Raw genomic sequence first — 13,501 nt, 5'->3', positions numbered from 1 at the left:
TGGCAAGGTAATTTGGGACCAAAGCTCTGATTTTTGCTTGTTTGGGGTTTTTCTGTCAATTTGGATTTTATCCCATTTAAGATTATCCTTGAAAGCTCACACAGTACCAGGGAAGCACCAAAGCAAGCGCAGAAGTGACAGCATGCTGTGGCCAGGGCAGCAAACTGCCAGAGCTGTTCAAGCAGCCTCAGAGCAGCCTAATTATTCTCCAGTGAAAGACAGCATGTCTCACTGTCCTATTAGCAAAGAATAAGTTTGAAAATACCCATTGCCCAAAACAAACACCAGCTGCAGTGAGGGAATGGGCTGAGGTCTAGGCGGACTGAGGTCTGGGGTACCTCAACTGAAATTCCAGCTTCTGAAAGTGAAGCGATGCTCAAGTTTATTTGCTTTTGAGGGATAAACAGGACATAATGTTTCTAAATAATTCATATTGTTTTCATGAGGAGAGGTTGTTAATGAAATGCTAGGGCTATGGTTGGCCTGTCATTATAGAATGTTGTTCATCACTAATTGAATACCTAAAAACTAGTTACTAAATTTTTTCTATATAACTATTTTGCCTAATTAGAATGAGTTCAGAAAAGAGCAACTTGTTTGGAAGCTATGGAAATTGCTTCTGAGGAGATTAAAGGAATTAAAATTCATAGCCTGGTGTGCAGATGATTACTAGGGGAGAGGGGATGATTACCAAGTATTAATGACAGTAAAAATATTCTTTATCTTAAAAATGGTGGAGAATGGATTAGAAATCCAGCCAGTTCCAAATCATGTTTGTTTATCAGGAGGAAGACATGAAGGCATCTCATTTATGGGATTTGAGTTTCACCATGTTCACGTCAAGAAACGTGGAAATGATTCACACAATTTCTCATTGAAAGTATTTGCCTATCTAAGCTATAAGTGTGGATTGTATAGAAGGTGTGGTAAACCCTGCAAAGCTACTAAAGAAAAATTTGATCCCTGCAGCAGCATAAAACAATCAAAAGTGGTATCCGAAGTTTTGTTGAAGGTTTCTGTAGGTTTCAAGATTGTGTTTCTGTATTTTGTTGCTTCCCTCATCTACAGAAGCCTCATGATGATGTGCTTAGTTGAGCATTATAATGCTTCCTCAGGGAATATCTGCAACCTTCCTTTAACTTACTGAAGTGATAAGTTATTGTAAGCTCATTGCTCCTTTCAGGGTTTGGTTTTATCCTAAAGCTGCTTTCCAACTTGCCAGAACAGCAAAATTGCTGTAGCAGAAAAATTTCCATTGCATTCTATGGATCCTCAAATATCATTGTAGATTCTTGCACTGGAAAAGGGCTGTGAGCCACTGTGTTGTGTGCTGAAAAACGTCAAGTTATGCCATTTCTTTCAACCTCTTCCCCATCAGCATTTTTTTTTTACTCTCTCTCTCTCTTGTAGAATAATGGGAGTCCAGTTCACAAAAGCTTTAAATTTCCTGAACTGTTAATACTCTGCCTTACTTATAATTTTAATGGCAGAATTAAAAGGCTTAAGGAGCCTCTGAGATTGTCAGAGCGAAAGCTCTGGATGAAAAGAAAAAGATCAGAAATTTTGAAAAGAGAGAATACCTCTTTTATTTGAGGGACTACTCCTTTACCTTTCAATGTGGAGATCATATGCATGTATATCCCTGTATCCTCATCCATTTCTTCTTCTTTCTCCTACTATCATTTATCAGGAATAAATCTTTTTATCAGAAGTCACTTAAATGTAGGTGAATTTCAGGCCCTACACTAAAGAAAAGAAAAAATCTTCATTGTCCATGTTACAAGCCACTACAGAAGGCAAGGATAACCCATGTTCTTGTTAATAGATCTCTTGGGATTTATTAGACTGAAACAAAACTGAATATACATATATATGTATTTATAAATAAATGTGTGTAGGGTTTCTTTTAGAACAATTTGGCTGCAATGGAGAGGGGGTATGTAGCCATCTTGGTTATAATAATAATAGTAATATAAAATCTTAAAAATAAAATTTAAGAAAATGTAGAAATTAAAAGAAAGGATAAAAATAGACAGATATTACCACACCTGGATCTGTGACTGATTGTTGCAATTTTGATGTCTGTTGTTGGAAGTGATGGTCCAAATCTTGGATCCATTGGGGATGGGGGAAGCCTGCAAAACACAAGTTTCAGTGGGTTAATGTAAACTCAGGGTCAGGTGGAAATGTTTTGCACTGTGTGATTGTCCAGGTTTAGGGCAAATTTGGGAGAAAACCTCCAAAAGGGGCCCCTCCAGAAAGCAAATCCACACGGCCCCTCCTGCCAACCGGTTCAGGAAGGATTCCTCTGAGAGAAGGGGAAAGAACCCGTTTATTTAGCAGGCACAGTACCCCTCAGCACACAGAATGAACAATACTGGATGACACCACTCTTTCACTACACTGAAAAAGATGAAAGATTCAGAAAATCTCTCCTGGGAGTGGTTTCTCTGTTATTGGTCCCTCCGGTGCTGGAAATAGCTGCTGCAGGCCACAAGGTGCAAACTCTCAGTGCAGGCTTGAGTGGTTCCAAGAGAGGGAAAGAAAAACAGCCCAGGGAAAAATTGGACTGCCTAGCTAAACTAACTAACAGGCAGAAGCAAAAGCAGGAGCAGAGCAGGAGCAAGAGCAAAGGAAAAGCAAAGCAAAAGCTGCCCCCATCTCTGTGTCCCACCAACCATTGGGGGAGTGAGCAGGCTGATAACAAAACAAAACTTCGCTCTTCAGAGCCAGTCTTGAAGGCACAGAACATAATATCCAGCATAAACAGAACAGACAACTGGGGATACCAGCACCACCCTGGGACAGTGATGTAACACTGTGGGTCAGGGGGCACTTTGGGGGTCACTGATGGTTTATGACATCTTCTAAGACAGGACAGCTCCCACGTCTGGCTGAGCCAGCTATGCCCCATCAGAAGGGATGAATACCCTCACCTCTAAGCGTTAATGTCCTGGTACTTCCCTGAAAAGGATTTTTCACTTCTGAGTCATCTGTGAAAGGGAGGACACCAACATGACAAACAGCACTAACTCTCCTTGCAGGATCTTCTCATTGACCTCTTCCCATGTCTGGCTCAAAACGCAGCTGTTGCTAACACAGGTCAGTCTGTCATGGCCATCCTCTCATGGTGGATGTGCACCCCCTCTGCACATGGGTGCTCACTTTGCATATGGTCACCAAAGCTCTCTGCACTTTTTACAGAAGGTCTATAGTTTTGAGTCATTAACCATTAACATTCCAGTCTCTCACAAGGTGATATGGACTAATTCTGAATATTGCATAATTTGGAATGGTAACCACATGTTGCAGAGCTGTAGTCAAACCTGTGCATATTTCATCTGTAGTACAAGTCTAATTATATAGAGCTAAGGGGCTGAATCAGGATTACAGACATTTCTTTAATGCGCTGCAACCATGAAATAGCTCATCTTTACAGGACAAATGCACTCATTTTTTTAACAAGTACATCAAATGTGGAAATATTTCAGCCTCTTCAGCCTTAATTTATAATACTTTCTGGTTGCTATGGTGAAATACAGTGCTTCACCTTTGGAAAAGCCAAGGAGAGAAACAGAACATTTATTGTGCATGGGTTATTTTATATCAGAGAAAGATGCAATACAAAAAAAACAGCTGCACAATAGTTATGTTCTTATGATTGTGGTTAGTAATTTTTTCCCCTTTTCAGTTTTTTTTTTTTCCTTTGGTTTAGTTGCTAACCATTCATTGAACCACAGAAACATCTGTTTTGAAACAGAGGTGTTGCAGAGGATAGGCTGACGATTTTAAATTCATAGTTGGGTTGGAGGCTTGGTGGTGAATATTCCTGTTTGTCACTAGAATATCATCTTTTATTACTGGCATACATGGTTCATTTATTTTCTCATTCATTACCACAGAAAACAACTTCCCTTAGGAACTCATCCGAGGTCATCTAGCTGCACAGCCCATAAATACATGGCTTCCTAGATGTATGGGCACACGTGAGTGGATGTAGTCATAATTTGGCTAACAGAAAATGACTGAATATGAAGCTGTGAATGCTGCTACTCTGTTCCATCATTTCTACCAGCTTAATCTGTTGGCCTCCCAGTAGTTTTTCATTTCCATGAATAAAGTGATTGATAATGACATTCTCTTTCTTCAATGTATAATTCCAAAAATACTAGTAAAAGAAGAAACTCAGCAAGTCAGACGTTACCATATTTGTTCTAAATGTGAAAAGACTGAAGAAAACAAGGGTTGTATAGGCAAAAAAACTGTTTTCTTATAAGCAGGAAAACCATATCTCAGAGGAAGGTGGGTTTCTATAGCTAACAAAATAGTTGGGTGTGATTGATCCTTAGTAGTTCCATTAATACTGCACTTCTCCTGTGCAGATACACATTTGTGCTTAGAAATTTGGTAGTGGCCATTCCTGCTGCAGCAATTATGATTTAGTATAAAAAACACCCCCAGGTCTGTAGGCTGAAGACACAGTTGCATAATTTAGAGGTAATTTCATTTGTCAAATAAGCCAGTAGGCTTTACAATAAAACAAACCAGAATTTGATTACTGACTATTACTAAATGTAATTTAACCTTGTTTAGGAAACATGTAGCTGCTCTGTAATCCTTTGCTAAAGCTTAGTAAATTAAAATGCTACTGTTGCTCCCATGGACATTCCATTTAATTTACAAACCACTTGTACACTAAGTATTTTATACATATTTGTATAACGTCCTGTATCAATTAGATCTTTTGACAAATAAATCCCCCTGTGATATGTTATGAAGGGACTTGGCAATGGTTTTCTTGTGGGATTCCTTTCAGCTCCTTTTTTCAGATCAGTAATGGCAGCAGTCCTTTGATATAGATCAAAGCAAGAACAAAAGCTTAGAAGCAAGTGACAGTCATAAGGTGAAAATGGAGAGAGGAAAAAAGAAATTAAATCCCATTCCATAGCCTAGAACCTTTATACAGCTGTAACTACAATATTATATTAGTGTAATTTACTTCTAAGTATGAGAGGAAACCTTTAGAAGCTTGGATATCATATTTTCTTCTTGATTACAAACCAGTGAAATTTTTCTTGCCATACAGGTGTTGAATTTTTCCTTTCTCAGCCTGTATTCACTTACAGTCATTAAAGATCTAGGGCACTTAGTGTAAATATTAAAGATTATATATGAAGCCTGACAAATTTAATCTCTCATAATTAGACTCTACCTTGCTCTTCTAGCTAGCAAATGTTTCCCTGTAATTCTACCTGGATAAGTAATCTGCTAGTGCAGTATTGGGCTCTTGAGCAGCTGCAGTGCTGGTGAGATAAACAGTGTGATTCCATACATTTGCTTCATTTTTCTAAGCATTTTATCAAAGTTACATGATATTCTGTGGTTAGCTGTAGCAGCCTACAAAGGAAGTTTTACACTCAAAATTATTTTACCCTAATTCTTGAAAAGATATGTGTAAAATAATTTCTTCTCTTGGTTCTTGAAATGCTTTCTAGTAGACATAGTTTTCTTCTGCAGATCAAAGATAGAAACTTTTATGAGTAGAAAACTGCAGTGTATTGCCTGTGAGTGAATTTCTCACTGGTTAAATGATAGGAGGATTAAGTTCATTATCCACCAGGTAGCTTTCCTAATAAACTCGTATTTGGCATGAACAGGTATGTCGTTTATCTGACCTGTTTGTAGGTGCCCTTTCTGTGTTTATTTGGCCATTTCATTCTCTTCTGGCTGTCTAACATGTCCCTCTGGAAGAAGAGAGTACAGAAAGAAGGGCAGCTAATTAATACTTCCAAATTTTGTTTCTATTTCTAACTCATCCGCAGTTTCCCTTTTCAGATACATTGGGGGAAAATATCAAATAGAGTCTAATGAACTATTACTCCCAGCCAATTAAGACACACACACACATTAATTGTTAACACTGTACAGATTTTAACACCTAGAAAGGCAGTAAAATTCAAGTCAATTAATGAGTAGTAACACATCCTTGCCTTGAAAATGGTTCAATTTTGGTCAGCCCCACTGTACATTAGACAACTGTAAATCCAGAATATCTGCACAGAAATGAAAATCATTGTCAGTATAGAGAGAAAAGTCTGAAAAGACTGATACTGTTTACAAGCAGATGTTAAAAAGAGAATATAGTGAAAAGACATTAAACACTTCAATATATTACAGATCAGGTAGGTTCTCTGTAAGAGTCAAAAGAAACTTGAAAAGATGAGTTTATAATTTCCAGTAAAAATTTATTGTAAACATTAAAATGAAAGTTATTTAAGAGAATTAAGGAAGATAATTAAGGGAATTAAAACAAAATACATGCCATTTTACTGTGCTAATTACAATGACAGATATAATCCAAAACCAGGTACTGACTGGGATTAGTATAAAAGAAATGTGATAATACCAGATAATTTTGAAAGGACTAGGTAACCATATTAAGTTAGAGGAAAATTTTATATCCTTATGTGCTAGTAATTGAATTCTTATTTAGGTATTATTTAAGTATTTCTAGAATTAGAGATTGTTTTATCCCTTGGTTATTCAATTCTTAGCATCCTGTTGTTATTCTTAAGCATGTCCTACTTCCTTTGATGTGTTAAATTAGATGTAATTGTTGTTTGTAAGGGGCAGATTTTCTCTGTTCTTAGTCAACTTTGAAATTAATGAAATTTAATTTCCTATATATTAGCTTTATAAATAATATTTCTCAGTGTTTTTTTCTTCTTAGGAAAAACTGATGGTATTCTACAAGCATATGGCAATCAGATACAAAATGTACTTAGTGCATAATGCTCTGTCTTATTTAAGGTGTCCCTTTTATACAATTTGCGCTCCACACATAAATTATTCTATTTAAAATGATTAGAGTAGCCAGTAATTAGTTGGGATTGTTTGTGGAAAAATGTTGGGACTCCAGAATGGGATCATTCTTGTAGATGCCACTAGCTTAAACATATCTACTCTGTCCTGTTCAAAACTCACTTGGCATTTGTGCTTCCAAGTAATGTGTGGCTCCTCCAGCACCTTAGCACAGGTTCCCCTTGCATATTTACTTAGGAATGAAAAGTTTGTACTTGTTTTTATGCAGCCAAAGCTCTCTGCTCAGCCAGGCTAATTGTCTTCCCCCCTGACTCATCTCTCAGCACATAGGGAGCAGCCTGCTCCTGTGACTGTAATATTGCTTCCTTAGGGCACTGCCAGCCTCCCTGAACTCCTTTGGCCTTTAGGACTGCCTCCAACGGGATTTTCTAAACTTTATAGAGCCAGACTTCTGTCCAGAAGTCCAAGATGGCATTTCTGCTGAGGTCTCCCCAGAGTTTTCTGAGAATTTCACTGTTTTTGAAATTGTTTTATGAGAATTTCTCTTTCACAATTGCAGTCCCTGAGATGGCCTGCAAGCACCGCATTGCTCAGCAGGTCCAGTGGGACATGTCCCCTCTTGAGCTTCCTCACCAGCTGTGTCAGGAAGCTGTCTGCCACACACCAGGAGCCCTCTAGACTGTCTGCTTGCTGCTCAGTTGTATTTCCAGGAGACATTTGGCAAGTTAAGGTCCCCCGTGAGAACAAGGGCTAGCAATCATGATACTTCTCCCAGCTGCCTACAGAAAATTTTGTGTGCCCCTTCATCCTGATCAGGTGCTCTCTAGCAGACTCCACCATGGTACCTGCCCTCCTGGCCTTTCCCCTGATTCTCACCCACGAACACTCCACCCTATTGTCACCACCATTAAACTCTGGATAATCAAGACTGTCCTAACATACAGGGCCACCCCACTGCTTCTCCTTCCTTGTCTGCTTCAAATCTTAATGGAGAAGAATTGAAGGACAGTGGAAGATGCAATGTTTAGATGGGAGAGCTTCATAACAAATTCTAGTACTTTTATTTTTCCTGCTGTGCAACCTTGCAAAGAATCGCAAGGAAGTTCCTGTAAACTTAAATGTATTGCTCAATCTCCACCAGAATGCCTTGCAAAGTCAAAAATGAAAGCTGGATTTAGGATAAGAGAGCAAGTGCTTAAATATTATGTCATCCCCTGGTTTAATTTTTTTCCCCAATTTTACATTAAAAATGGTGTTTCCTTTTGTATCCAGGAGGGATACATTAAGGAAAAAATATTTTTCTTTCAACAACTCTTAAAATTTGTTTGTACAGTCAATACAGGCACCACATAGAATGTGTCAGACAAATATTTGTTTTCAAATTATTGAAAAAAATAAGAAGTGTGTAAGAGAAATTGCAATGGAGTTTGAATTTAGAAGGATAAGCATGCAAAGAATTGCTGTACATATAACAAAATGTTATTATCTCCTTATTCAATATTTATTAAATTTTCAAATATTTTGGGGCATAGAATTTTTTTAATTGAACTTCTTCCAGAAGAATTCACATCCCTAACTAATATTTATGTTTTAATCTGTTGCATGGCATATTGCAGGAAAGATTTCATGTATCACTTCCTTCTCCTTTCCACATTGTTTCTTAACCTTGCTGCTTTACTTACGAGGGTTAAGGCTTGGAGACTCACAGACTCACAAATTCAGTGTATGGTGTATGGTTCCCCTAACTTAGAGAACTACCATGAGAAACAGCAGGAAAAGTTAATTTTTTTTTTTAAGGAAATATTCTCTGAAGTCAGTAATCAGTTACATTAACTCAAATGTGTGTTCTCAACTTTTTTTTTTTTTTTTTTAATTTAAACATTCTTCTGTAAGTCATTTGCTGTGCAGGTAGAGTTGGCCACTAAAACTCATCAAGTTCATGATTTTTCTCCCTGTCATATTTTTTAAGAGGCCCAGGCCTTTCTTCTTTTGTAAAAGCAGAAAAAAAAACCTTGGCTGTGTCTGGGACCACTTTTTGCTGGGTGGCTTTCTCTTGCAAGTGGGTTGGCACCTTCCCTGCTCCCAAGGTGGGCAGCTCAAGAGCACAGGGCAGCCTGAACCTACTCTGTCAAAAGGAGAATGTGGACTGACAGATTTATCCATTTTACGAATTTCCCTGAGACCATTGATTAGAGATAAATAAGGCCTTTTTCACTGCAGTAGTGTGAACCTGGCATTATATAGGATTATTGTTTCTGCTATATTGTAAACATTTGTTCAGGCTTTTTCATTGAAGAAAAAGAGCACAAAATTGAGAAAAAGAAAAGCCTAAGTAGGAATAACCTCAAGGAAAAAATAGGAGCCAGAGATGAGAATGAGGTCAATATTAACATTTCAGAGCCTTAAAAGGAGAAGATTTTATGGAGTACCAAGAATTTGTAAAGAGGAAACAAAATGTTACTTTTCTTTTAAGAGGAGAAGAACTTAACAGGAAAATTTATTGAATTATTATATGGAATATGAGGTCAAAAGTGATGAGATATTTGGAAGGTGTAAATGTGGGATAGTGTATTTGATTAGATTTACTTTTACTGTGCTTTCCTCTTAAGACCCTGTTTTAGCTTTACAGGTTAATGGGAAAGTGAACTGACACTCAGACTGAAAGCATATATAAATAATACAGAACTCACAACATTTTAGTATTAAATACCCAGAAGTGTAAAATCAAGGAATATTCTTGCTTATATATTGACTAGATATAACCTAAAATTAACTGAAGCACGCACATGCATTTTTGAATGAATGAAAATATATAGCTTCTAGAGTTCTGTTTATATTTTCCTTCAATGTGTACAGACTTCAAAAAAAACCCCAAAAAAGCTGACCATAAACTGTAGATTACAATTTTCTTTCTCTATGTGGTAGCCCATAAGCAATAGATTGGTAATGTTACAACTTGCTATGCTAATTTAAAATTATAATGACTTTTTGAACAAAAGTAGAAATAGCTGAGCTTCTTGATAGTTAGCAAAAGTTTTTTCTAGTCAAAAGACCTTAGTAACCTGAGTAGTTGATACTGGACATCATTTATGTAATTTTTTTTTTGGTGCTAGAAGATATATTTTAAATAATAAAAATTTCAAAAATACTTTTTTTTCTGAGCCTTCCGTTCACCTTATTGTTGTGCTTTGTATAGCAATGAACAGGATTTATTTACATTTTTAGGATGTGCTCAAGGGTAAGCATTTAGGCATAACCTTGGTTATGCATGTGCTGTGTAAATATTCTTTAGAGCGTACTCTACACACTGGGTATCCTCTTGGTAATCACATTAATAAACACAGGACAATTAGTTTAATACAAACTATCTAATAAATCAGCTGGGATTCTTTTCCCCTGATGTGTAGCCTGGATAAGATCTTCCCAGGAAAATGCTGAATACCCATTAATGTATATCAGAGTTTGGGGTTCAGCACTTCTAGGTTCATGTGCTGAGACAGAAAAGCAGTTTTGTTTCTGAATCAATAAAGAATACATTCTTCCTGGCTGTGGATCAGGAGTTTGGGCAGTGCATATCTCCTTGACAGCACTGTATTTTGCTAGCTGGCGGCACTGATCACGCTGATGTGCATTTCTTTAATTTCTATTCTCACTTTCAGTGAAGATTTAATTAGACCCTGGTGATGCTTTAGAAGGGGAAGGGGCAGCGTTTCTCTGATCATTGCTCTTTCTAATGCAGAGGGCGGTAGTTTCCTGACATGCAGCGTTTAGCACGTGAAAACAGATGTGTGTCTTTAGCAAAGTGTCATTTCTGAAACTTAACAAAAACGTTGCTCAGAGGAGCTGGGGGAAGGCTGTGGAGCCGGGCAGAGCTGCAGCCTCTGGGTCTGGGAGCGCTGGAGCGCTGAGCGCTGACAGCAGCGTGCTCCCCTGTGCAAGTTTCCAGAGAGCTTTTCCTCTTGGCACTGCCACAGCCCAGGCTCCTGCTCGACACAGATGTTCCTCCAGCAGCTCCCAGGAAGGCTGCTCCTCGGATACAATGTCATACCCAGAGCTTCGCGGTCCGCCTCAGCCTTCTAGGAGGACTCGCTACTGAGGAGAGCGAATGCTCAGAGAAGCATGAGATGCAGGGCTTTATCTGATATTTTATCTCAGCTAGAGTGGCTGCTGAACTGCCACTGCTTGGCATAGTGGTGCTTTACACCGCTGCAAATTTCTTCAAAGCAAACTCTTGGTAAAATCCTCTGATTTGCCTCTGATTGCAAAGCGGTGTGAAGACTGGAATGATTTGCCTGTTGGAAGAATGTTGACTCTCGAGTGGGAGTCGGAGGGACTACAAACAGTGGGTATTGTTGTGATTATATTTGCATCTCTGAAGCTGCTTCATTTGCTGGGACTGATTGATTTTTCAGAAGGTAAAGTGGTCACTCACAGTTTGTGCTGTTTGTAGGTTTGGTGTCTGATCTGCTAAAATAGAGAGCATCAGCTATAAAAACTGTGAAATGAAAAAAGTGAAAGCAACAGACTAAGAACCCTGGTTTACTTCTGTTGCTTTTGCTTTGTTATTGAAAACAGAAGTAGATGCTAGCATAAGATTTTTATTTTGCAATGCATTTACAACTGTGAGAGGATGTTAATTTAAAAAAGACTAAAAGAGTGAACAAAACACCTGACAGTTTTCTTTGAAAGCTGTTCAATGCTACTGAACTTGATAGATTTTAGTTCAGTTCATGTTTAAAAAATGCTTTGCTCTTTTGATTTATGATGCAATTAGAGTTTTCTTCTGTATAAGTATCTGTGTTTTAAAAGCCTGTTTCACAGCTAAATGCAATACACTGTTATTACAGGATGAGCTTTAGGATCAAGCCTGCTGTACATCTTTAAAAAAAAAGGCATAGATGCCAACATTAAATGTGTGTGTTTAAAATATATATCATTAATGTATGTTTTAAAATTCCTGTTGCTTGCTCAGAATCTTGTCTGCTCTCTATTTTATGGGTCATATCATTTCATCTACTCCCAAAGAAGGCTTCACATAAATTTATTAGGACTTTTATTTCTATAAAAAAATGAGGGGTTTTTCACATTTTATAGAAATAAGCTATTTCAGGTCAGTTATAACTGAGATTTTATGCTGTCAACTTTTCAAGTTTTTCACAAAATGTCTACTCAGTCACTGAAGCCCTTGCTCAAAAAATACTTACTTTTGTCATTATGTTTGCTCGTGTCAGTCCAAACCAATCCTTTTCACTGGGTAACTGCTTGTAGTCAGAATCACACAGCCATGGGGAGTACTCCAGTTCTCTGAAACATTAACTTTCCATCATAGAATAGGATCTTTGATGGATGCAGATTCACATAATCACATCATAAAATTGTTCAGAGTGCTGATAAAATTTGAAATCTTTAGCCCTTATATAGCTACTGAACTACTGAAATCAATCATCTTTCAAGCTCTGTGTGGGGAGAACACATTTCCTTTGTTACTATATAATGGTTTTGGAATTACTTTTTCAGTTCTAAACAATGGATAATTTACTCCTCACAGCAGTGCTTACTTTTTGGTTTTTAATACTCTGGATGTGTAACATTTGCAACATGTAAAAATCATCATGGTTATGGATTAGCTTCAGCTTTATTACATATGGTAACAAATAGAGAAAAAAGATTGAAATGCAATATTGCTCTTTTTTTAGCATATCAAGAGTTAGAGCCTTTTCCTGATTTCTCACTGGTATTGCCATTAAGTTTGTGGGAAAAGGTTTTATGTGATTTCAGATTTATTAAATTACTATTAAAAAAATCCTTCTGGTACAAATTACTCTGATGTTAATAATAATTTCAAGATGATCTATCAATTGAAGCACAACTTTTTATTCTAATGCACCCATTAGTGTCATGGCATTTCCTCACAAGATAATAATTTCACTCAAAAGTACCCAGCAACATAAACCAATCCCTAAATGTAAAAAGATTAAACTTTTTAAGGAACAGTTGATTTATTTATAATTGCAGTGTGAGTAACTCTGGTGACTGGAGGGATTTCCTGTTCCCCTGAGGCTGATATTGCTAATCAGCTTTTCCAGGTTTGGATACTACCAACTACATTAAACAATTCTGCTCCAAATGATTAAGGAATATTTTTTATGTTGTATTCAGAACTACTGATTTGTTGTTCACCTACTGAATGCAAGGAAAGGTTTTCTGTTCATATCCAAGTAGGAGCACATTTAAACTGCCAGCATTGGTCTAGAAACCAAAATTAGCAATGAGTCCTCCCTATCTACCACACACAGGCAGGTCATGGGTCATATGCTGAAACAAATCTGTTCCCATAATTAGGCTTTCTGATTCCTTAACATGCTTGTTTTAACGTCCCTGATACATTGACTTATGCTGCAAATGTCACTGACAGAAATGACAGCATGCCTGATGTTTGCTATTGCAGGGCAGAGAGACAGATAAAGGACAAATCCTTACTTCTTAACTGGCTGCAAGTCTGCTGGCTTTAGTTCAGTTATGGTGAAGAAGAGCCTGACTTGCCCTCATCTCCATGAGAAAACAGGAAAACCCAGTCAATCTGCTTAGTTTTACTGAATAAACTGAGTCACAGAATTAACTAGGTTGGAAAAGACCTTTGACATCATCAAGCCTAATCCATATCATTACAGTGTTCGCC

General features: G+C 37.5%; 1 protein-coding gene across 7 annotated transcripts in view; it reads left to right on the top strand.

The window, feature by feature from the left end:
* KCNIP4 (potassium voltage-gated channel interacting protein 4) overlaps nt 1-13,501 on the top strand; it is a 388,652-nt gene that overhangs the window by 286,383 nt on the left and 88,768 nt on the right. Inside the window, exon 1 of one of the 7 annotated variants that reach the window (XM_063157718.1) lies at nt 10,686-11,237. The exons of 5 other annotated variants lie outside the window; for them this stretch is intronic. In XM_063157718.1, coding sequence (XP_063013788.1) covers nt 11,126-11,237 — 112 coding nt within the window. In that variant the 5' untranslated portion in view covers nt 10,686-11,125. Of the gene's footprint in view, nt 1-10,685; nt 11,238-13,501 lie in introns of those variants that run through there. One more of the 7 variants, XM_063157715.1, reaches the window with a different exon arrangement.

The sequence above is a fragment of the Melospiza melodia genome, chromosome 5 (genome assembly GCF_035770615.1).
Source record: "Melospiza melodia melodia isolate bMelMel2 chromosome 5, bMelMel2.pri, whole genome shotgun sequence".
NCBI lineage: Eukaryota > Metazoa > Chordata > Aves > Passeriformes > Passerellidae > Melospiza > Melospiza melodia.
The sequence above is the reverse complement of the archived record's forward strand: the minus strand, read 5'-3'. Positions and strand labels throughout refer to the sequence as shown.